General features: G+C 45.1%; 1 protein-coding gene across 1 annotated transcript; it reads right to left on the bottom strand.

The window, feature by feature from the left end:
* Positions 1–22,091: 22,091 nt before the first annotated feature.
* LOC112988233 (olfactory receptor 6B1-like) lies at positions 22,092–23,069 on the bottom strand. Its single transcript, XM_026108574.2, has one exon. The coding sequence runs from the start codon at positions 23,067–23,069 to the stop codon at positions 22,092–22,094; it is 978 nt and encodes a 325-aa protein (XP_025964359.2).
* Positions 23,070–23,780: the final 711 nt, after the last annotated feature.

Here is a 23,780-nt window from a genome sequence, read left to right as displayed (position 1 = left end):
TTTAACACCACTAACTTTTTAATTTCCACAAGCTCCTTGTAAAACAGTAGCTGTGCTGGAGCTTTCATTTGTTCGCTCATGGTAGAGTCAATGAGCCAGGGAATGTATCATTGCACACTTATCCCACAAACACATTTAAATCCACATCTAATGCAAATGGCAGCACTAATAGCGCTTGTAAATATCGTTGTTTACTTAGCGTTCTCTGAAGCACTTGAAAAAGTGCTCTGCTTGAAAGGAAAATCTGCTTCAACTCAGCAGTCAGATCCCAACTTGTTCTATATTGAAAGAGGAATTTACAAACAGATAAAATTCACATGCACACATAATCAGATGTTTTATTAAGTTTTAGGCAAGGAGCTAGGAAAACCACAGCTAAATCTAGTGAGGTGTATCCCTAATAAATGCTGGGCTAGTGTGCACCTTCCCAAAGGTACTTAGAAAGAGGGGACTGCAAGGGTCACCCATGACAGGATCAGTGCTACCTAAGCTAGTCCTAGCTGAAACGCATCTAACCTCTTCTTCATCTCCAGTTGTAGATACTCTACTCCTACCCAGATAACCTAGCCAACGTTGACTTATCCTAGCAGGACAAAGTTACTCCTGATTTATCACAAAACCCTCCTTTGCAGCCCGAAGCCCATTGGTTCACTTTTTCCTCACTGGTTGTTTTCTGGACTATTTGTCTTACTGCAGTAAGTTCCCCAAGTGACCCTTGTGCCAGGCACTGTATAAACACACTGATCTTCAATTAAACAATTATTACGTGACCCGGCAGACTGCTCTGTGATTACAGAGGTGCTGAAAATGTCGGCTATTTCTGTAAAGGTAAATTAAACTTTGTCAGAACCCACATCTGGTTGCTGTAACTCTGCTGTTGCTTACCATGGTCCATACATGGTTTCAAGCTGGGCCAACTGGCAGTGACCCAAGCAGCCCTTAGACATTACTGAGGAGTTGGCACAGGTCACAGATCAGTCCCAACATGCAGTCTGGATATAGCCATTTGGACCCTCTCCATGGGTCCATGGACATATGTACCTCCACTCCTGTGAAAGGAATAATTTCCAAACCTTCCTCTTGAACTAAAGGCTGGGGGAGTCTCCAAATATTTCACAGTGAAATCCTGGTCCACATGGAGGGAACTGCTACTTTCCTTGTGCTATATAATGTGGCAGGAGTCCACTCTAGAGGCAGAGGAGGCATAGCAAAAAAAAGAGTCAGGTTAAAGACTGAGCTGAAGTTGTCCTCACCAAAGTGTTTGTCAGTAGCAAGTGAGAGAAAAGTATCGAGGAAAATTTTAAAAGTGAACTTGGCAGACAGATGAAAGGGTACAGGGAACCTTTTCTGTCAGAAGGATGTCCTGGGGTGGGTAATAGAAGAAAACATGGCCATGTAAAGCAATTTCTTTGCTTGTTTTCTCCCCCTTCTTCTAGGTGAAAACAGGGCTCTCCAGGGAATGCTGCTCTGCTCTGGCCTGGGTGTGAGTTAAAACCACTTGGTGTTCTTCCCTTTGCATTTATTTCTGCTTCTCTTCCCTTTCAGGACTGTGCCGTTCAAAGTTTGGATCATGGGATGGATGGATGAAGCCCGTCTCTGAAGCTCTCCTCACTCTGCAACTTTCTGGCATTGCACGTCTCTCTGCAGCTGCATTGCAGGTGGCATTTCCAGTCCTGGCTCTTCTGCCTTGGCAGAAGGTGAAAGTGCCAGTGCTGCTGCCCTTCATCAGCTGGTTTCTCAGCAGGAGTCACAGTCTCTGCAAATTGGAGGTGCTCCCACACTCGGTGCCTTGTGTCTGTGAGTTGCAGCTCGTCCTAACACAAAAAGGACCTGGTGTGTCCTGGCTGTTTTTTTCATCTTCTCTTTCCTTAGGTCCCTTCACAGCTTCATCCACTGTCCCTGGATCCCTGTAGCCTCATCCCTGTATTCCCCACCTCCTCTCCTCCTTCTTCTCCACCTCCCAGCATCAAAAACCACAGCACTAAAGCTTTTACCCCAGTGCTTGTGAGTCAGACTTGCGGTTGTGCTGGGATCTCATCACTCCTGACGTATCTGGGGAGCTGAGAGCACAGAGGGGTAAGAAGAGATCCTGTCTGAGGCTCAAGGCTGGTTAATCCATGAGAGTGTTTTGTACAGAGCTCGAGAGCTGTTGGGTGGCTCTCAGCCCACACTGCTGCCCATGATGAGACATGCAGACCATCCCTATAGCCAGCAGCAGCAGCATGTACTGGGCTGTCACAGGGGGTAAGAAGGGAATGGGCTGTCTCCTTTCTGCTAGAAATATCTCTCTGCCCCTAGAAGAATAGGTGAAGCCACAGTGAGTACATGAGGTACTGTATAGTGAAGTAACCCCCATTCCCAAAATCACATAACCAAAATAGACTAGGACAGGGAAAATAAAGACCACCTGCATCTTAAAGATAGATAAAGAAGATGAGGTGGTTTTCCTAAATTCACACAGGGCATTTACAGAGCTGGCCCCAAGTCTCCTGAATCCAAATCTGATACCTTGTATGTCATTAATTAAAATGAGATCAGCTTTAGGGAGGATTTTGTTTGTTCGTTTTAAAACCAAGCACATTCCTTACCTCATGGAGATCCTGCACTGGAGTATTCCACGGGGTTACCAATGGGTTCCACGGTCCGCACTAAATTCTGCACTTTTGGCTGTCTGTCAAGGACAGGATCTTCTGATACATCAGCCCCACGTGACATACATGAGGCCTCGGAGTGGACTAAGGCGTAGCATTTGGATCGGGGCCAGTCTCAGTCAAGGGTCTGAGGCACTGACACATTCCCCTTCCAGACCTCCACAACTCTTTCTGGTTGCTAGTGGAAGCTTGATGGAATTTCTCTGGGCAGGGTGTGGTGGTCAGAAAGGGAAAGATCTTCACACAGACTTAAGGCAATGGCGTGAAAAATCTGTCACAGATGCCACTCGCAGCACAAGTCCTCCTGTGGTGAAAATCCCATCTACCTCCTGTTGGGAAGCAGAGGAAGATGCCCACACAATAGCTAGCATACGCTGCACTGTTTTACATCCACTCCCAGAGGAAACAGTCTCCCTGCATGCCTTTCCTTAAAAGAAGTCAGGTTCTCCTGGAGCTTAGCTTTTCTGGCCATGACCTATTTCCTCTGACTCTAAAGCAGTCCAGCACACCTGGCAACATCCTTTGGGGAGACCAGTGTGTAGGGCTTGTTCTTCTGTCTGAGAGTCATGACCAGGGAAGACTCCAGCGCTCCCCCCCAACCTGTGTCATTTTCCAGATGGCAATGTCTCCTTCCCTTCGGGAAGTGTGGATGCAATGTAGAAGGTGCCTGTCCTAGACTGGCTTGGAGAGAAGCATGAATTACTCATCTCAAAAAAGGTAGGTTGAGTAAAAATAAAGCAAGCTATCTGCACTGAGTGCCAATACTCCCCTGGTTTTCTTCACCCTGTATCTGATAGCTCTCAACAGCCCATGCGTTCTCTGATGTCCCTCGGGTATAATTTTCAGCTTATACAGCTTCATGCTCCCAGCTCCTACCTTCTCCTGCTCCCTTGACCATTCAGTATCTCCCATATCTGACTTTCAAGGGAAATTTGGCAACGTCATGAAATTCTGATTCTGCCCAGAACATCCTGGAAGCCTGAGTATATTTGGTTTGGACCAATGTGTGTATGTCACAGCTCTCTTCCTACTGCGTATTCTTTGATAAGCAATGAAACACTGGACCTTCACAGATGCCTGGGGATAGCTCTGGAGTTATGTCAGTTCCTTTGCGAGCTATGACAGATACTGCAGAATAAGTTACACTCCTGCTCTCAGGTTTGTGGTATTTCCTTTCTGTTTGTTCTTTGTAATCACAGAGTTTTTTAAGGGAAAGTGGATACCTTCTGGAGAAGGTCACCTGCGATTTGGGACATCACTACAAGCAGTCCACTTTCCCATCACCTCCCAAGGGTCAGATGTTTGACAACAGGACTGGTTCCACAAAGCATTACAATTTTTAATGGCCTGGGCAAGTTTGATGAGGGACCTTCCTGCAGTCTGTGTACCCCGAATTTTCATTCTGCCCTGAAATACGTGGGTGGAGAAATTACAGGTTCATATTCCCACTGCTGCAAAACCCATTTCCAGAGTGAAGAGAACAGCAGTTCCATGAGGGAAACAGGTACAGATGATGGCAGGGAATGTATTGCATGTCATGGACAATATTATCTGCTCTCCCTGATAATACCCAGAGGCTATCACCAAAGGACAGCACCCCACTGGCCCTCTGTAATGAGGGTCCACCTTCCCTTGTTGTTAGTGTGCTATGTAGTGCAGCAGGCCGGCACAATGTTCTCATAGGTTATGTCTATAGCAGTAAGTTAAACAGCTCCAGGGCAGATTTACGGGCACTGGAACTCATTCATCCATACCCTTCAACTGTTAGCACACTCCTCGGTACAGTTTTAAACCAGGTCAACAGGAACTGAGAATAAAACGACACAGCACACTGCAAACGTTATTAAAATGAACTGTTTATATTATCTCAGTTGAGTCAATACATTATAATGTATTAAAATGGAAAGGTACAAAATTGAAATAAATACTTTCTGATTCATGTATAAATCTTCTGTCAAGATGACATTTTGTTTGTTTTTTCATCAGTACATGTTTCAATAAAACGTTTAAAATGACATTTAAAGTATCATTTAAAATATGGTTCATGGAAGAAAAGGTTGAAATCAAACAACTTTTGGCTTGTTTTGGCATGAGATCTTGACACAATCTGGGTTCCCCAAAACCACGTAAATGCTGGTAAAATATAAATGCTCAAACTCATTTAAAAAAATAAACAGGCTTTACAAAACCCTCTGATCCTTGACTTAGCCACTTTTCTGTATAGTCTGCACTTACGATATATACATTCATTAGTGTCCAAGGGAAGACAGCCACTGACTTTCATTTAAAGAGCTTGGTGGAGAGGCCTAACAAACAGTATGCAGCTGACTACAGTTAACACGGTTTAAAAAATTCCTGACAGTGCAAAAAACAGCTCAGAAATCAAAGCATACAAATGGGACAGGGAAGAGGCAAGTGCACAGGTCCAGATCTGAAGCAAAGCTCTAGGCATTTCGGCCAGGTCTACAGAACAGCTTTTGCCAGGATAATCCAACTGGTCAGCTACCCTGGCAAAGGATTGCCAGCATGCACTTAACATAGACTTGCAAATCAGCGCATTTGCTGACAGATCATTTCAGGTTCCCCTTCAGCTCCCAGTGGTATTCGCATTCCCAGGAATATACAGCTTGGCACACCGGAGACTTTTGCAGAGACTCCTTTGTTATTCACCGTGAATGCGAGAGCCATGCTAGCAAAATTCGGTCGTGTAAGCCTGGCCTGGGAGAGGAGGATGATCTCTAGACACGAAATTGCAGAGTGGGAAGGGAAGAGGGGAGTGTGAATGCGAGTTCAGGACCTTTGAGGAGAGGCAGTGGGGAATTCACTCCCAGCCAGCAGTTTTTATCAGGATCATGGAGCAGGCTTGTTCGTGTGCTTTAGTTTCAACAGTGTGCTTATTTCTTCTTTGTTGCCACAGCCAACGGCTGCTATGGTCCCTCTAACCTCTACCGTGTGCTTATTATTCTGGGGCAACGGACAAGGTGCTGTTTGGGTTGGACATCCCTGTTGGATAATGGTGACGTTTTCCAAATCTCAGTGCTTCAGGAACCTTTCAAGTTTCACCCAAAAGGGGAAAAGAAACACGGTTACATTAAAAATAACATGAAAAAGAACTTTCCTGCTAACCTCAGATGAAACTTCTCCATGCCTGGTACAGGTCCTGCAGGTAATGCCGCTGCTGGCAATCTAAACTGCATAAACTGAAGAGTGGGGTTTGGTTCCTTGGTTGGTTTTAAGGCAGTAAACAACTTCATCACCTCAGAAAGGAAATAAAACCACATCCTCGCTTGGATGAAGGACAGAGAGGATCAGAGATGGCTGCCTGTGCCAGTTCTCCTTCGAGCTCTGTAGGTTCACGGGGACTAACTCCGCTTGTGCACCTGGTTGCTCCCATCCGGCGTGCGAGGATCTCGCGGCACCAGCTGTTTGCAACGCTCTGAGCATTGCTGTTGATGCAGGGTTCCCACATCAAAGCAAGACCCATTTCAAAGGTTTGTGCTGCCTGTGCTAGAGGGTCAAGTGATGTGAAGGGGTGGAAGTCTTTCGCAGCTCATGAAATCTAACTATTGGGAATTGTTTGGAGAAGTCATTTACCTCCTCCCAAAAGAGCCAGTGCATCATAATTATAGCATCTTGTAGGAACATGCCAGATTCAAACTGTTCCCTCTTGAAAAACACCACAGCCACGGGGAAGTGAAGGACATGATTTGAGGCTGTTGGATATCTTTTCTGATATTTTCAAAATTAAGCATTTAGGGTTTCAAAACAGCTTTTCATTTCAAAATGCAGGGTAAATTTTTAAAAAAGGAGTATGCAACCAGGCAAAGATCAAAACAACCTCTCTCCAAGATACCGAAACAATGTTTTTGTTGGCCTATGCATTGTTTTGCATATTTTTATTTGTGTTTGCTGTTATCCTTGAGGTTTCCATGTCAGCTGGAAAAACAAATTCATAAAAATTTTTAAGGGATGGACAAATTCTTACCTATCCAGATCCCCTGTGCAGAAAACTTCATTAATCTCAGCAAAAGCTCCCCTATTCTACATTTTTGAGTTTGTGACTCAGCTTACAAAGGCAAAGGAAGCAGAAACTCTCTGAGTGCTGCTTTCCAGTTAGGGTGACCCATCTGAAGCTGCTCCAGGAATGTCCTTACATGTGTGGGTGAGAGACATTTTTTTTCTGCTGTTTTTACTTAACCGAAGTATGTGGGTGCACAAGAAGGATCTTTCATGAGCTCCTTTTCCTTTTCTGGGAGGATAATTTGCACATTTTCCTTTTTTATCATTTCTGTCCTTTCCATTTTTCTTTCAGCTTTCAAGAGACCAGTCTTTGGATCGTTGGGTCTATGGAAGGAAGCAGTGGAAATTCCTGCACTTGGATGGAATGAAAACTGGATGAGACAAAGCTTTGGAAACAGTAACAACTTTGCTGACTATGTGGTGGGCTTGGAACCTCACAGGTTTTCCTCTTCTCCATTGCCAGTTGCTGGGATTCATGCTGTAAGTCCTGTTTGCCACAGCCCAAATCCATCGACTGCAGTGCGCATTGTCAAGGAGGGGCTGTCTCTGGGCATCAAGGTGCTATACTCTTAGCAAAGCAGTGCGATGATTCAAAGATGAGCTTTCTCCATACATCCTTTCAATAGCAACAGGCAAGAGGTTTCCCTGGGTGTTCCCACAGTGCTATATGACAACCTGGACCATGTCAGAGAAAGCAGTGGCATCTAATACCAACCAACATGTGCGCTTACACCAGATTCAGTGTTTCTAATGAGATTTTGCCACCCAGAGACTGGGTGGTCATGGTGACAAAGAGATTAATGATGTGGTGGTTGGCGGCTTGGGAGAATAGGGCAAAGCACCCTTCCTCTATGTGTGTTGGTACTTGGAGCTAACTCAGGAATAAGAGTGGAGCTTCCTCTGTTGCGCTGATCTCTTCCATGTGCCGTGTCCAGCCTCGCCCGGAGGGAGTTACTGCAAATGGCCCAAACTTTGGCACCAGATGAAAGCAATGAAAGCAGTGAAAACACTTCTCATATTTCTTTTGCCAACACTGATGTCTTAAAGAGTTTGTCAGGATTGCAATGAGCTAATTTACGAATGCAGAGCATTTCTACTCCGCCCTCCAGATAAGGATCTCAATAACAGAGCCTCGCAACACCCCCGTGAGGTAGATATTATTATACCCAAGTGGGTAAACTGAGGCACGCGTAGAAGAAGTGGCTTGTTCAAGGTTACAGGGCAGGTGAGAGGAAAAGCTAAGAACAGGATCTAGGGATCCTTCATGCCCGTCTCTTGCTCTGAGTAACACTTCCTCTCTGAAAAAGAAGACACGTGGCTGTCTGCTGGAAGGTGGGAGAGACAGGCTGATGTGCTCCTGCCACAGCATTCCCAGAGATAACAAGCATTTATTTTTCTGTTTGAAGTCCAAGGTTTGGTTTGCTAAAGGCCAAGCAAGGACACTGAGCACAACAGCAAAGAAAAAGATGACCAAGATTAGATGAGAAACCGAGTCTGGAGGACATGGACAAAAGGGCAACCAGAACATAGCTCCACAGGGACATTTGTGGGCCCTCCACAAAAACACCCTCAAATAAACTTGGAAACTGTGATGGAAAGACTAAAAGAATTTGCTTTTACAGGTTCAGTGGCTTCCAGTGAACCTTTTACCTCCCCTTCTCCCTGAAATGGATGTACTTGGAAAGAAAGAAAGAAAGAAGAAACGCACAAGGAAAGCCGTATAGTTTTCCCCATGTGTAATCTACCCATGCTTGGACAGACAAATGGGATATTTTCCCTTCCAACATTCTGCAAAGTGCTGCTAGGCAGAGAAAATACAGGGCAGACTGTCCCATGCAGAAGGTTTTGAGAGAGAGCACCTGGTGCAAGCTTTGCTACAGTAAGTTGGTTATTCTTACTGCGTTGGAAAGAAAACAGTCATGTAAAATCCTGCATAAATCCACAGCTCTGGCCTGTAAAATCTCAGCCCTGCCTGGTCTTTGCTGAATATTTTCAGGGCTTTAGTTTTTTTGGTTTTGTTTTTTTCCCTTTATTTAGTTTCAAGAATGCAAATTAATGCTGGTTACAGAATTTATCCTTCTTAGGGTCAGGAAGGGGAAAGTCTATCTGTACAGGGAAATTCTAAGCAGAAGTGCGTGGGTTGCTGTTAGAGGGTGAGTGAAGCAGGTTGCCTGGCTTGTAAACCAAGCTACTATTTTTCAGGAGGGTTTTCATCTAACTCCAGAACACACTTGCATTAAGCAGAGCAAAGCCTGGTAGGCAACTAGAAGATGAATATCCTTCTGGCAGCTGTGGCATGCCCTTGGCTGGTGAGTGTTAGAACAGCTCCAATTATTTCAGTGGGACTCTGATAATTTACATCAGCTGTATGGTTAATTACTTACATTAAAACATTTTCATGCTGGTCTTGAGAGAGGGGAGAAGGACTGACCATCAGAGACTAACTGGGAAGGGAATCAAAGATGTGCCACTGAGTGCTGAGCTGGCAGGTCTGCAGCATGCTGGTCTAAAGCCAGCTTTCCCTCAAGGTATTTGGGGAGATAAAGAAGCAGATAGACCAAGGGTGAGAGTGACATTGCAAGAGCATACCTTCAGACTGCAGCTCTCAAGGAATAAGCTCTTTCCTAATAGGGCACAGCTCATTTTTCCAGACATCTTGAAGACACGGAAGGCCAGATTTCCAGATGTGAAATCCTGACTATTAAGAAAGGCCCTTACAAGGGATTGAATATTGATGTCCTCTATCTGAAGATGCTCTGCCTACTACCCTGAGGGATCTGAAGTAACTGATCTTGCAGCCTCTGAAAGCAAAACTTCATTTTCATTGGAGCTTTTCTGTGTAAAGACTTAGGACTCAGGATTGACTGAATCCCTTTTAAAGAGTAGGAAAAAATCCACTGGGCATCATGCCATGAAACATCAACCAGGTGATCTTCTCCTGTCACCCAAGAATCCTGTTTGGGCATTTCCACTCTTTTACGGGAGAATGTCTGGATCTGGAGCGAAGTAAGAAGGAAAGCAGATCACTTCTGCTTACCGAGCTGAGGAGGTGACCGCCACAAGCAGCTTCTCAGGGATGCAGCCAGTCCTGCAACGAATCACAAGGTTTGTAGTCAGCATCAAGCCCTCAAGTCAGTATCCACCAAGCTGTACGTTTTGGCCATGGGACAATCCATATATCTGTACTCTAGGCAAGGATTCCTGCCAGTGCCTAATGTCAAGTGCTGTTTATTTCTTTCTGAACTAAAACCAGTTTAGTGGGACACCATGAAGCAGCAAACCCAAAGAGTGACTATGGTTTAAAACAAGTGGTAGAGCTCAGAAAAGATCAAGAGAAAGTTCATTGGACAATAGCTATGTATAAAGGAGGGAGACAAGGAAAGAGAGGATGAAATTGTCCTGTGTCTGGAGCAGAGGATGGGCTGACTTCTGTTGCCTGTTCCCCTGTTCAAAAGGAATGTTTCAAAAGCTTTTATGAAAGAAAAAGCTGATGAAAGCAAACTGGAGAAGCTTAGGTTACCCAGACATCTGTCATAGGCCAGCCCTGCAAGAACACGGGAAAAGTGAGTGGAATGACCCAGAAGGGGAAAATGAAACGAGCCGACCTGTCCTCTCTGGTCAGAGTGTGCACTTAGCCAGGAGTTGGGCCTGTTATTCTTAGGGAAGTTTCCCCTGAAGGTGTGGTCTATACCTCCGGCGCTAGACTGTTGCATAGAGTTGCGTGAGCTGGCGGACTTTGGGCGGGCTCTACCCCAGAGCTGGCTGCGTTTGAGTAACAGTGATCTGCCATTTATAGGCTGCATGAGCAAGATCGTGTTATGCTGCAAAAGCCCTTTGAGACCCTCTGGGTTGAAAAACACTATGGAAATGAACAGCTCTATGTATCTAAGTCTAGCTCTATCTTATTTTTGAGAAAGGCCACTGGAGATTTTCAGGCATTAAGAGACAAGAGTGTGTCCGCATTAACCGGTGCGGGAGGTCAACCCCAGGAGCTGTTAAATAGTCACTAAAGCCCATGACTTTTGATGGTGTTGCTGCAATCCCTGCTGGAGGCTTGAAAATGTCCCCGTTCTGGTGGTTCAGCAGAAACGAAGCCTGGAGAAAAACTGAAGAGAACTTTGGTGGGGGCAGGAGGTGTGAAAACTAACCATGACCATCGCCCACAGACTCCCCGTTTCGACATTTGGTCCTAACTCTCATCATATTCATCGGGTTAGACTCAGCTCTGGAGGGCACAGAGCAAGCTGCTCTTGAACATGGAGGGCTTGTGCTTTCAGTAAGGGAGCATGGAGCTTACTGCAAAGTTTCATTTTGTTTCTTGTGGTAGCAAGGGCTGATCATCCACACTCCACTGTTGGTGCCCCGTTATTTCAGCAACGTTAAACAGCTGTCGCTAAAAGCCAGATTTGTACATTAGCTGGGAGAAAACCCAGGGGATGCCTGCCGTGATCCTGATAAAACGCATGCTGCCGAGAGGAAAATCCCAGCCTTGGTTAAGGAGGGAGCAAATCCTGCCCTCAAACCCCTCCGTTGTCAGAGACTGCTGATCTCTTATGCCGGTGCCTGACAGGAGCAAGCCGCTCGGTTCATCCTTGTCTTAGTGGCACTCGCAGCCTGGCCTCTAGCATTTCCCAGCTGGCAAATAAGATCCCAACGGAAAGTCAAACCTGGACTTCACAGCAAATTAAATGGAATGCAACTGAATCAGAACTGTGATGCAAAACATCATTTTTGCCGGACGAAACGCAGTTTCCACAAACTGGTTTTAAGGAACGGTATTACATATAGATAGATACACTAGGCTAGATCTTGAGAAAAAAATAAATAAATATGCTAAATAAACTAAGACATACAGTATAGGGGATATTCTGATCAACAAACCAATCACCATTAGAATCAAAAAGTAAACCAGCCTTTCACTTAGGACCCTAACAACATTTCTCAATGCACTAAGTACATTTTAAACCATGCAAGTTTACACAAACATCTTAACTAGGTTTTTTTTTTTTTTTACTTTTTAAAACACCAACATTATGCATTTCTTTGTTAATTATATTGGTTAAAGTTGCAGCCGTTTGCTGCCAAATATCAGATACATCATATACATATTTTTATACAGAATCTGGACAACACAATATTACACAGCCTAAAGAGAGAAAAAAAGATTATTTGTTCCTTTGTTTGTTCGTTTGTTTTCACTTCTGTAAAAAATATGAAATGATGATAGGAAGGAGGGAGAAGGTGTGGGAAATCTTCTACCAAATTAAAGAATTTATCAAAATAATTCCCAAATCACCGTACAACAAGGAAAAAAATGGTTCAAACTCAGCTCCACATTTAAGATTTTCTTAGCTAAGAAACAAGACTTTACACACAGAATGTATTAGTATTTAAAAATAGAAAGAATTGCAACACCATGCTGTCTGATTCCAAATACATCTTACTTAAAAAAATTTTTTTAAAGGGAAAAAAATCAATAAACTTAGTGACTGCAAAGTTATCTCGTTGGTTTGGATTTCCTACCTACTCAGGATGCATTGCTGTGCGATGGAGCTGGACAGCCAACGTGGCCAGGACAACGCCAGGATAAAGAAATGACTCAGGATTTGCCCCCTGGTTCTGCTGGTCGCACGTTCGGGGCAGCGGGAACTGTTAACAGCATCGGGAACCCTCAAAACGGTTTGGGGTCTTTACTTTTCCGTCTGCTGGGGTTGTTTGAGTGCAACTTTCTGACAAGAGCGGGGGTGACCTACTTGGTTCCCGTGGCCGTGTCCTGCCCATCAACATCCCGTAGCAATGTATGTGTTTGGTTAGACGGAAAGGAAACAGAACCTGGAAATTAACCATGGAGGATGCTATCGTTGACATGCTAAGTATACAAAAATGTTAAAATTTCAGATATAATCCAAGATACAAAATCAGTTCTGACAAGAGTTTTGTTGTTGGTTTTTTTGTTTTTTTAATAGTAACCATTACAGTGCAAGGTTTCTTAAGTTAGTATTACAGTAAAAGGTGTGTATCTGGTTTTACAGTAACTGTATCACTGATTTTTGTTATGTGTAGTAGGTCCCTGATGTTAAGTGTATGCACCAGTTTGAGAGAAAACCCCGCACAATAACGGCTCTTTAGCTTGAAATGCATTTTTTTTTCTTAAACAGTTACAAAATAACACATCAATTTCACAATTTCACAAGCACATACTTTTGCCTTAATAAAAAGCATGAAAACTTTGTTGAAACCCCGACACTTAAAGAAATGTAAAAACCGGTCAACGAGGGACGTGACTGTGTGTTTGAGTTGCGGCATTCTGCCACCCCACCGAGCTCCTCGAGTCTGAAGACGCTTTTGTGTTGTCAAACTGCTGCTTCTTGCCCATCCACCACTGTCTGGCCTGGGCTTCACAGCCTTGTTTGTGGCAGGCAGCCTGGTGTTCAGCTCCCACAGCTGGGAATTGAGTTTGTGCGTTTAACATTAAAAATGATCTGCCTTTTGCATGAACGAGATCCCCAAAGCGAGATGCCGTCCATGCCCTGTGATTCCAAGCCACATACGGATTTAGGGGGGTGTTTTTGTTTTAGAAATAATCAAGATGAGATACAAATGACTGTGCAGCCCTGGCAATCTCCCACCGCATGGGATTAACTCAAGGAAAATGCTGAGCTCCTACCCCAGAAGAACAACTTCACAGCTAAGCAAGCGGACATGCAGAACGCACCACGAAGGAGGCAATTCAGGAATAGCTGGGGTGAAACTGTCTTGATGCCTTGGCATTTGTGCTTGGATGGCAAGATCACAGGGACCTAGAAATGGAGGAATGAAGGAAAAGTAGGATAGCTGTTATTTCAAGAAGGACTAATAATTTTGAGATGGACTAGAACAGCATTAAAATGTGTCAGTACTTTGAAAATTTCAGAAATCCACAAATTTTTAAGAGTTTGGACAGAATGAATATTATTGTTAAGATTTACTTTATCTGACTTAGATATTGAAAAGTTAACTTTCCAAGCCCAAGACAGTGACCCTCAACTTTCTCTTTGATTCTTGAAGAGTAATACCCACTCATCCTAGCAGAGATAGCTGAAGTAAAAGAGATGAATCGCTGTCTGGAGGTGCCTATTTCTCTCCAGTGACGACAAAAGGAGCCAAGGGTGATTTTCTTACAGGTTTACAGTCAGCTTTTCAACATCTAAAACCAAAGTGAATCCCACCTGTACTGCCATGACTACTTTTTGACTTAGAAAAACTAACACAATGGAGACATTGCATGCCATTTTTGCTAGTCGTGCAGCAAAGTCTTTTGTGTAAGGATGAGCCAACATTCCTGCTGTCCTTCTTCCACCCCAGCTCCATTAGAGAAGTTCAGACATTAAGTTCTAGGGGGCAAAATCACTGTAGAAGCTAGAGGTCTTAAATGTTTTCTAGAATAACTAGGCTTACCCTTCTCAACTAGCCTCACAGACTAACTTCCCAGGGCTTCAGAGAGTCCAGTTTTAAGCACTTGTCTTACCTGCTTTTGACTACTTCTGATCTAGCTTGGGAACTTGTGATCTAAGTATCTGAGGACTTTGTGGACAGGCAGTAAAGAAATCTCCATGGAGGTCCTGACTTTTCAGCCTTTTGGGGTTAGGCTTGTGGTTCTCTTAAGCTTACAGTTTGGGAAGAGAGGTGGTATATCTTTCACAGGATTTTTTTCCCCAGTTGAATTTCTCTTTGTCTTTTAAATTTATTTTTGCTTCAGAACAACTAAATAAAAGTGAGGACAGACTGCCTAGCACACCTAGCACATGCCTCCACACTTCTGCTGTTTTTCCAGCGGCTGATCAAACTTTGAGAGAAATTTCCCATTTAATGAAAACCCAAGACTGAGGAAGACCGTGATGAGAAAGGGTGTGTCTAATCCTTGAGCCTTTCCTCTTTAAAAGGAAGAGCATTTTTCCTGACCAGGGTTTTTGTTAAGTTTCCTCTACAACCCAGTGCACTGGCAGGTTTAACATGTTGAGGAGCTCCTCAGGCCAAGATTGAGGTGCGTTGGAGAGAGGTGTGGGTTTCGACAAGGACAGCTGCTGCAATGAGGAGCTGAGGAGCAAAGGCAGAGCTGAGTGGGGATGCTGGGCCTGACGGGAGGATGTGGTGTCTGACGGGACTGATGTGTGGCTGCTGGCACAACCAAGATCATCCTGCTCTTGTGCTGAACTCATGCTTTTTCTTACAGTCTCAAAAGTGGTAGGAATAAAATCGAGGCGGGCAAGAGAAAGAGACAGGGATGGAAGATCTTTGAAAAAACGTTTGTCTTTATCCCCACTGAGCTCATAATGTTCATTCAACCTCATTTAGCCTCTGGCTGGGATTTCATTTAGCCAAAGATTACAGATGCAATTTTTAAAATATGAGGGTGTTTTATTTCAATATAAAACATACCTTCTAAGTAATTCTGCAGCCTTTCCTATCTGAGTATCATGTATTTACCTACCTGGCCATTTGGAGTGGGGAGAGAAGCTGAAAGAGTGATAAATCCCACTGAACTTTCACTGTCTAAAAATTAAAGTGCCTAGTCTAACCTCTTTACATCAGCTTCCTCTACCATTAGTGGAAGAAGACAGGCACCTTGGGCTAGGGATTCATCCCACAGATCTCACACAACTTTGTCAAGTCTAACTTTCCGGTCGGTGACATGAAGTGAGATGAATCTCGTCCATTTTACCTGAGTAAAGACAACTTGAAGAGACAGAAATTGCAGAGTCAAGCACTAAATTCCTTTCCGTACTACTCTTCAAGGGACAGGGTCATTTCTGCTGTAAGCCTGTATTTTAGGTAGTTATGAGATTAGCTGAGAAACTCTTCTTGGAGCTGTGATTTAACCTTCAGCCTCAGATATTCCTGATTATTTTCTGACTACTGTTTTATTCCTCAGTTCAAAGTCTGGTTGGTTATAAAGTAAGATCAACCTGTTTGACTAAATTAGCAAGTTATTTTCACGCTTCTACTATTTTAAAGCTCGTTTAACTAAGAAGGGCCAAAGGTGACTGCAGGAAGCCAGGAACCCCTGCTAAACATAAGCAGAGTTAAATGGCATTGATTTCTAATTACAAAATAGCTACTCGGCCATAGTCTGAACATCCTTCAGTTCTACTTCTTTTTTCTTTTAAATTACTTGCTCCCCTTTCAGTCAGTGAATTCTGCTATTTCATAATGGACCAGGTAATGTCAATTAACAAGTAAGAGTGCTTATAACAATGTTTATAAGAGGTACATCAAAAACTGATGTCTGAGGTCTGAGGGACAGGAGCACTGTGTTGGAGGGAAAACTCAACTCAGTGGATCCTCCACCCTTCTTTCTTTCTGTGTGAGATCAAAGATCAGGAACTGGCCAAGTGGAGATACTTCCAGCCCCAGCGAGCACATGCAGAAACCAAGCTGGCATAAAACACTCCGGGTCCTTAGTGCAGAAAGCAACTCAGAGACAATGACTTGGAATAGGTGAAGAGTGAATCTCTCAGGAAGATACGTGTAACCTTTCATGGCTTTTGGCTTCGGTAGGTAAAAGATCCTGTGGGATTCCTGTGGGTAAAAGCTCAACCATTGTCCGTGTTGCTACAACCAGTGTAGATGGCTGGGGTCTCCAAACTTCAGCTGTCCTAATGCAGACATCTAGCCTAAGGCAGCTGTCTAGATCCATACTGTAGTCAGTAGGAAAAGACGGGCACTTCTGGAAAGCGATCTATCATATGCCTGCTTTAAGATGGGAGAAGGGACCCTAGGCAACCACCACACTTATCTTCTAGTTGGCTAAACATGGGTGCAGTGGCAATACTGAGGCCTTATCACCTACTCTGGAGTTGAAGCTGTGCTTCCTGCTCCCCCCTTGAACCAAGAGGGAAGAACGCCTTGAAATGGTTCTTCCTACTTTGGCCATACCTGACACATGCAGGTGACTATCCACTAGCCACAAAATCTTGGCACTTTGATATAGTCCTTATTTTTGCTTGAATTCTTGTTTGATTTAGTTTCATTTTGTTTCTTGTGGTAGCAAGGGCTGATCATCCACACTCCACTGTTGGTGCCCCGTTATTTCAGCAACGTTAAACAGCTGTCGCTAAAAGCCAGATTTGTACATTAGCTGGGAGAAAACCCAGGGGATGCCTGCCGTGATCCTGATAAAACGCATGCTGCCGAGAGGAAAATCCCAGCCTTGGTTAAGGAGGGAGCAAATCCCTCTATGTCCCTCCAGCAGCAAGGATGCAAAACAGCACCAGAAACGGAAACTGTATTTTTTATCATTGCTGCTCCCTTCTCCCGCTTTTGCGTTGAGCTCGTCTTGTTTAGTCTGCAAGGAAGCAGGATCGGACTTTAACAACATGAGCCACAACAACAACACTAGCCTTTCTCAACTTTTCCTCTTTCCCTGAAAAAGGACAATTTCCCTGTTTTACACCACAGAGGCTACAGCCAAACAGGGATCTACCTTATAGAAACACTGCAGCCAAACAAATAAGGGACATTGTTAAGATGAAAGCCTTGCTCCATATTTTACATGCTCAAACCACATTTCTTTTTTGTCTATATTTAGTAAAAGGTTAATTCCAAATCAAAATAAATCCTCCTTGCTACTACCTCAAATAGGCCATGGTCTCCATACTCAAAACCCTGAACCAATTCAATCGTTTAACATTGTAAAGGGGCAGGGTCATGTTAACATCTTTAACTCTCTAGGTTCAATTATTTAATCAAAAAATCCAAGCCTCCAGAATTTGGCCTCCATTCAGAAGTAATTTACCTCTGTTTTAGCAGAGGTATTTGCTATCGGAAAACATTAAATAGAACTTTAAACTTAATAAATTAGCCATTAGTGGAAAATAGCATGGCTCTGATCCTATCCATGTACAGAAAAACATATACACACACCATGTATACATGGTTGTGTGATATGGGAACACAACCAGCAGAGAAATAGAGTAAGTGATTGAACAATGGTCGAAAGTAGAAATCAGGGATAGCTAAGTATTCAGCCATCATTCTCTAGAAAACGCAACACTCCAGGAGTTCTTGATAGAGTTTTTTTGGCCACTGATTCCTGTCCTAATTCACCCTAATTCACATCTGGTAGATGTAAGAAGGCTTTCCTTTTCCTCCACTCAGATTTAATCTGATCCATCTGATCTGATCTTATCCACATGATCTCTTAGCAGGGGTTACTGGAGATTGCAGAGGACAGTGCTGTACAGATGCCCAAGTAAATGTTATCAGCTTTGCATCCCCCTTCTCATTGCTTGCCCATGCACACATCACCCAGAATATTTATCATTCCTCTGCTTAGCTGATGGTTCCTACAGGCAAAAATTGATTTATTCAACAATATTAGCCTAAAGCTATCCAAAGTTGCCCAGAATAAGAAAGGAACAGCGTATTATAGCTTTAAGCAGGCTGCTGCAGGGGGTAGTTCTAAACTAAGATTTTACTTGCCGAATTTAGACCGCAGAAGGTAACGGATCATCTTGACCTATGTGTTTTTCTGATCTTGGCTAGAGGTTATGAAACAGCAACAAAATTCCTCTTACCTTTCGCAAACTTCATATAATGGACACGTTTCCTGGAAGATTTGGATTTTTCTTCAAGACTATATTTCTTCTGATCACTTGCTGAGGACTCTAAAAAAAATACAGATGCCAGCTCCATTAGAGAAACGCTAACCACAGAATGCAAACATCAGTATACTTAACTTTCCACCTCAGAATTAAGTCTCAATAACATATCACAACATATTACTGAAGAAAGCATGGCAAGTCTTGCCTGAGACATGTTACTGCATGATTTTTTTGCCACATTCTCTTCCCTTCCCATTTCCAACCTAATGTAATTTGAAAAGGGAGATATAGGTACTTCAGGTCCAAAGCAAAGTCTGATTTAACATCATTTCTATGGTGAGCGGAGACTAATCAGGTCAGGGTCTATTGTGCTGTTTGTTACAAAACCATCTCTACTGGCAGAGTCTGAGAAAGCTGTAAGAAACAGGCAATACAAAATAAAACAGTAAACATGAGTGGATAGAGAAAGAGAAAAAAGTCACAGCAGATAGGCCTTCCACTTCTAGCAGTACTCAAAGTGCCTCCACCTGGATGTAGCATGATACATCTATGTAAGGAAATTAAACAGCGGCAGAGCTTTAATATCCCTGAGGCCAACTGGAACAAACTGCCATATCTGTATTATTTATGTCTCCTAACTTCCGGAACAGAGCGGCTGCATCTAAACTGCTCACTAAGTCCCAAAGTTTGCTCAGGAGTTGCTTAGGAAAGCCCTTGTTGCTGCAGACCAAAACCATGTGGAGGACTAGTCTAATTTAGTCTAGTCTATTTAACAGCAGAGAAAGCAAGTTTTTGTGGCTTGGCAGATTAACGTCCTGGTACAGATGAACTCTTTGCATCCACAGAGCCTACTAATCTACAAGAAAGTCTTAGAAGTAGGTACCTGCTGTCCTACAAGAACTACTTTATTGGTCCTGTCCTGAAAAGGAATAGGCACTATGGGATTTTGTGCTCAATGACTCCAGAAAAAGCTATGCGGGTGTGATGTTTTTTTCTCCCGGCAGCAGCTGGGATGGGTAGGGCAATCAACCCATACCTTAAGGGCCAAGTTGAGTCACCTTTTTCATATGATTCCACGCCTGAATGCTCTGCAGACCAAGCTTTTTTGATGCAGGAATTACAGATTTCCATGGTTTGATAGGTAGTGCCACTTGATGACAGTCATTGAGCTAAAAATGAAATCTGCAGCCTGCAGTGGGGGAGTTTACTGCCAGAAAGCAGCCTCAGATCTACTCTTGCATTTACACACTAAACTCTACTGAGGGAAGGAAGGACTAGCAAATCCAGTTTTAGAATCTGCAGTTAGCTTGAAAAATCCTTAAAAAAAAGGGGGTGGGTCTATGGGGAAAGTGAGCATCACAAGGCAAAATATTCTGACCAGAGATGAGGTACTTCTGAGTCTGCTCTCTGATCCACTTGTACTGAAGGGAATACTACTCAGCAATGGGTTTCTGCAGGGCTCCCTCCTGCGCCTCTTTCTTACAGCAAAAGGGGCACCAGCACCGCCTTGTGCTTTAAGGAGGAATTTCACTACTGAGCATAGAAATGTGCTCGTGTTTGCAAATAAGAGGTGTATCACGGCCTCTTCTAGTGACTGCTAATACCTCTGACGAGCTGAGCCAGTGCTGCAGGAATATTAATACACTTTTTAAAGCAATTCAGTCACAGCAATAAAGTTCCCTGGCATTTCTATAGCAAGTTTCACACAGATGAATATTCCAAAGCTCACTACACGGCTGGCATGTTTATCCCATTTTACAAATGGGAAGGGGATGGTCACGGCCCAAAGGGAGTCGTTCAGGACGACCTCCCTCCCCTTAGGACCAGCGACCAAGTTCGCGATGCCCTTGGACTGAATTAAGGTGAAAACGACACCAGCCAACCACTTTTAAGATTTATTAAGGCAAAATGGAATCAACTAACTAGACATGTCTCGCGTCACACGTTTAGGAAAAAGAGAGGAAAAGGGGAAGACAGAGAGAGAGGGAGAAAGACAGATATCACCACCCGTGGATCCAGCGGCGTCCCGTTGGTCCTCTTCTCTTGGGAGTCTCGGCGGCGGCGGGGGTGGGGGGCAGAGGCGGGAAGCTCCCATCTGGTTCCGCTGACTCCGCTCGAGTTCTTCAGTCGTCCCAAGCAAGCCCCCCACCCCCCCATTCACCCAGTTTGCAGTTTTTATAGGTTCTTGCCCCACCTCTGGGCGGTGCTTCCTCGCTTCCCATGCAGATTAACTGTCATGCGCAGTCCGCCCTCTCGGAACCTTCCAGAAACGGTCTGGGGCATCTGGGGGTCTCCTGCTCATGCGCAGATGGCAAATGAGTACGTGCGGTCCGTGCCCTAGAGATGACCTTCTGCCCTTTTCGCGCCCTTTTTACCCTGTGCAGGTGCACGAGGTTGTTTACCTCGCGGACGGCTCCTGGGGGCCCCGGCGCGGCATTGCCCGATGCGCCTTGGCAGCAGCGGCTTTGCAGCAGCAGCAGCAATGTCGAGACAAAACCGCATGTAGAGAACAGGTTCTCTACATCCCATTGTGGCCAGTGAAGGCCAAGAGGCACTTTGGGACCAGAGTGCGTCTTGGTCCAAGATGTCCTCCTAGGAAGGGGGAAAGCAGTTGTTCTCTGGAAGTGCTAATCTCCTTGCCCTGTGTGTAAAGACGGACAAGCTACCCAGCAACTGGCAGAGAGTGGGTGCCAGGTATGTTGCCCTGTGATGTGAGAATGGCAATCCTTTTGTTTTTCCCTCTTTCACCTTTCCCAGCAAAGGTGTCCATGTCCTTTGCTGCCTGCCATTGGCCGTGGATGCTAGACACCTTCCTCTTTGCTCTTTTGTTGTAACCAGGTTCCAAAATCTCCAAAACTGGAATGGAATCCCAGCACACGGTCATGGTTAATCACAGCTGAGATTAGGATTGAACCTCAGGGAATGGCCCATTTTAGCTTTCCAGGGTAGAGAGCGGGCATCCATGGATAAGAAAGTGAAGGCAGACGAGGTGCTAACAAAGGGTTTTCAAGATTTGTTTAGGGTCAAAGGCCTGTCTTTGTTGACCCGGCTGAATTGACGGCCATGGAATAGAAAGGGATCCCCTGCAGACGAGCTGCCAGGGAGAGGTGTCCCACAGACACTGACAGCTCCTCTGAGGGCCACCCCCAATACTGAATTTGGAGGTTAATGCAGTGCTTTACAAAGTTTCAGGCGTGGGGCTTTTGGGCTCCAATTCATCTCACTGAAGGCTGTTTGTTGACCCAGGAGCCTTCTCCACCTGAGCTGACCTGCTGGGCTCCCTGGAGAGACCACACACAAAAAGAGGCACCCGGAATGTGCCCATCGCACTCAACGTGGGCTGAATCGCAGACAGGCTGGCACTGAAGTCCCTGCATGCAGGCATGAGTGCCCTTGCCCATGCACGATATCGAGGGCCCTTTCAGACTCCCTGCGGACTGCCTACAGTGCACACTTGCAGCACCGGTCCCAGCAGCTCCCTCCACTGTTTCCCCTCACTATCTCCCAGGAATCCGTTGATGTCTGGGAGACTCAAGGCCATCACAAATGACAGGAGACACCAGTATGTGTTTTGGCAACTCTACTAGTATGTGCATTTCCATTGGAGAGAAGAGTAGTGAGGGCTATGGGCTGAGGCACCGACTTCTTCCCTGCAAATATTCACAGCAGAGGGAGATGGCTTATATCTGAGGAATCCAGAGTCAGGAAAGCACTGTGGGTCTCGATCTTCCTTCCCTGTCTGCTCGCATTTCACCCCAGATGAATTTGCTCTCACTAGAGAAAGATGACACGGTTGCAACATTTCTCACCTGTAGCAGCACTACTTTATTAGCTTTATTTAGAGAAGAGTACACAACTGCTGTGAGCTCTGGGTGCAAGCCAGAGCTTTCCTGAGTGCTTTTCTGAGGGCTTCCCTGACCTCCCTGTTCCGCAGGCTGTAGATGAGGGGATTGACCAGGGGTGTGAGGACTGTATAGAAAAAGGAGAACACTTTGTTGAGCTGCCTCAGAGGGGCTGTTCTGGGCATCAGGTAGACAATGATGAGGGTGCCATAGAAAAGAGTGACAACAGTGAGGTGAGAGAAGCAGGTGGAGAAGGCCTTCTGCCTGCCCACACTCGATGGGATCCTCAGGATGGCAGCTATGATGCACACGTAGGATGCCAGCGTGAACAGGAAGGGGAAGACTATATCCAGGACACACAGAATAAAACTTACTATTGTAACCACCCGGGTGTCACTGCAGGCAAGGTCCAGCAAAGTGGTGAAATCACAGAAGAAGTGGTCAATAGCCTTGGGGCTACAGAACTTCAACTGCAATAGGAAAGAAGTGACTACTGTGCAGATAAGGAATCCCATTAGCCAAGACCCAGCTGCCATCTGGAGACAGAGCTTCCAGGCCATGAGGCTTGCATAGAGCAGGGGCTGGCATATGGCCAGGTACCGATCATAAGACATGGCTGCCAGCAGGTAACACTCAGTACATGCTAAAGCAGCAAAAAAGTAGAACTGTACTATACAGCCATGAGCAGAGATGGTCCTGTCCCCGGTCAGGAAGCTGGCCAGCAGTCGGGGCAGGATGGTGGAGCTGTAGCAGATCTCCAAGGAGGACAGATTGCCCAGGAAGAAATACATGCAGGTATGCAAATGCTGGTCTGCCATGACCACCACAATGATGAGGATATTCCCAACCACAGTCACCAAGTAGATGATGAGTGAGAGGAGGAAGAGCGGTGTCTGGAGAGTGGGGATATTCCCCATTCCCAGCAGGTGAAACTCCACTGGCAATGTGCAGTTGTCCCATTCCCCTTTCTCCATGTAGCTCCCTGGGTCCCTCATTTTTCTTTTGCCAGCAAGGCGACCTAAGAGAAAGATTTGTTTATTTCTTTTGGTCTTGTATAAAAGAACTGTGAAGGAAGTTTCTGTCAGAGAAAACATGGACTCTGGCAATTCTCTCAGAAAGTATTCACTCAAACTGTGACAGTGTCTCTACTACACCTGAGGTTATTCCAAAGAGCAAACTCAGTCCCCACCGGAGAGCAAAATACCTTTATGTAAGGGCCAGATGCCCTTTTTCCTCAAAGGAGGAGAACAGGCACCGCACCAAACAGCCGATCTCAGCTCTCTGAAACACTTGTTTTGGGAGGGACAGGCCATGTACTTCCTTTAACATGGTGTGGTCAGGAGTTCACATCCACGGTGCTGTGCAGTGGGACTGCCTGAGAGGATTCTCGGGCATCCTCCACGTGGGCGTTAGAGAGAAAAGTGAGATAGATGTGAGAGCAGGTGGATGCCTGAGCTCATCAGCCGATGTGAGGAAGAGAGATTTTGAGCAGGGTGGGCAGAGGGAGGAGGACAGGGAAGACCCTTTGGCTTGTATAACTCCCCTCAGCAATGGTTTCTGAGGGCTTTGGGGCTGCCTGGCGGCACAGCTCAGCAGGTGGACCTCAGCACTACCAGCTGTGCTCGTGGGGCTCCCTGGGCAGCACTGCTAGGAGAAGGGGTGGGTATTTCCGTGGTGAGCAGTGG

The sequence above is a fragment of the Dromaius novaehollandiae genome, unplaced genomic scaffold, assembly GCF_036370855.1.
Source record: "Dromaius novaehollandiae isolate bDroNov1 unplaced genomic scaffold, bDroNov1.hap1 HAP1_SCAFFOLD_30, whole genome shotgun sequence".
Taxonomy (NCBI): domain Eukaryota; kingdom Metazoa; phylum Chordata; class Aves; order Casuariiformes; family Dromaiidae; genus Dromaius; species Dromaius novaehollandiae.
Note: the sequence above shows the minus strand (reverse complement) of the source record. Positions and strands in the feature narration are given on the sequence as shown.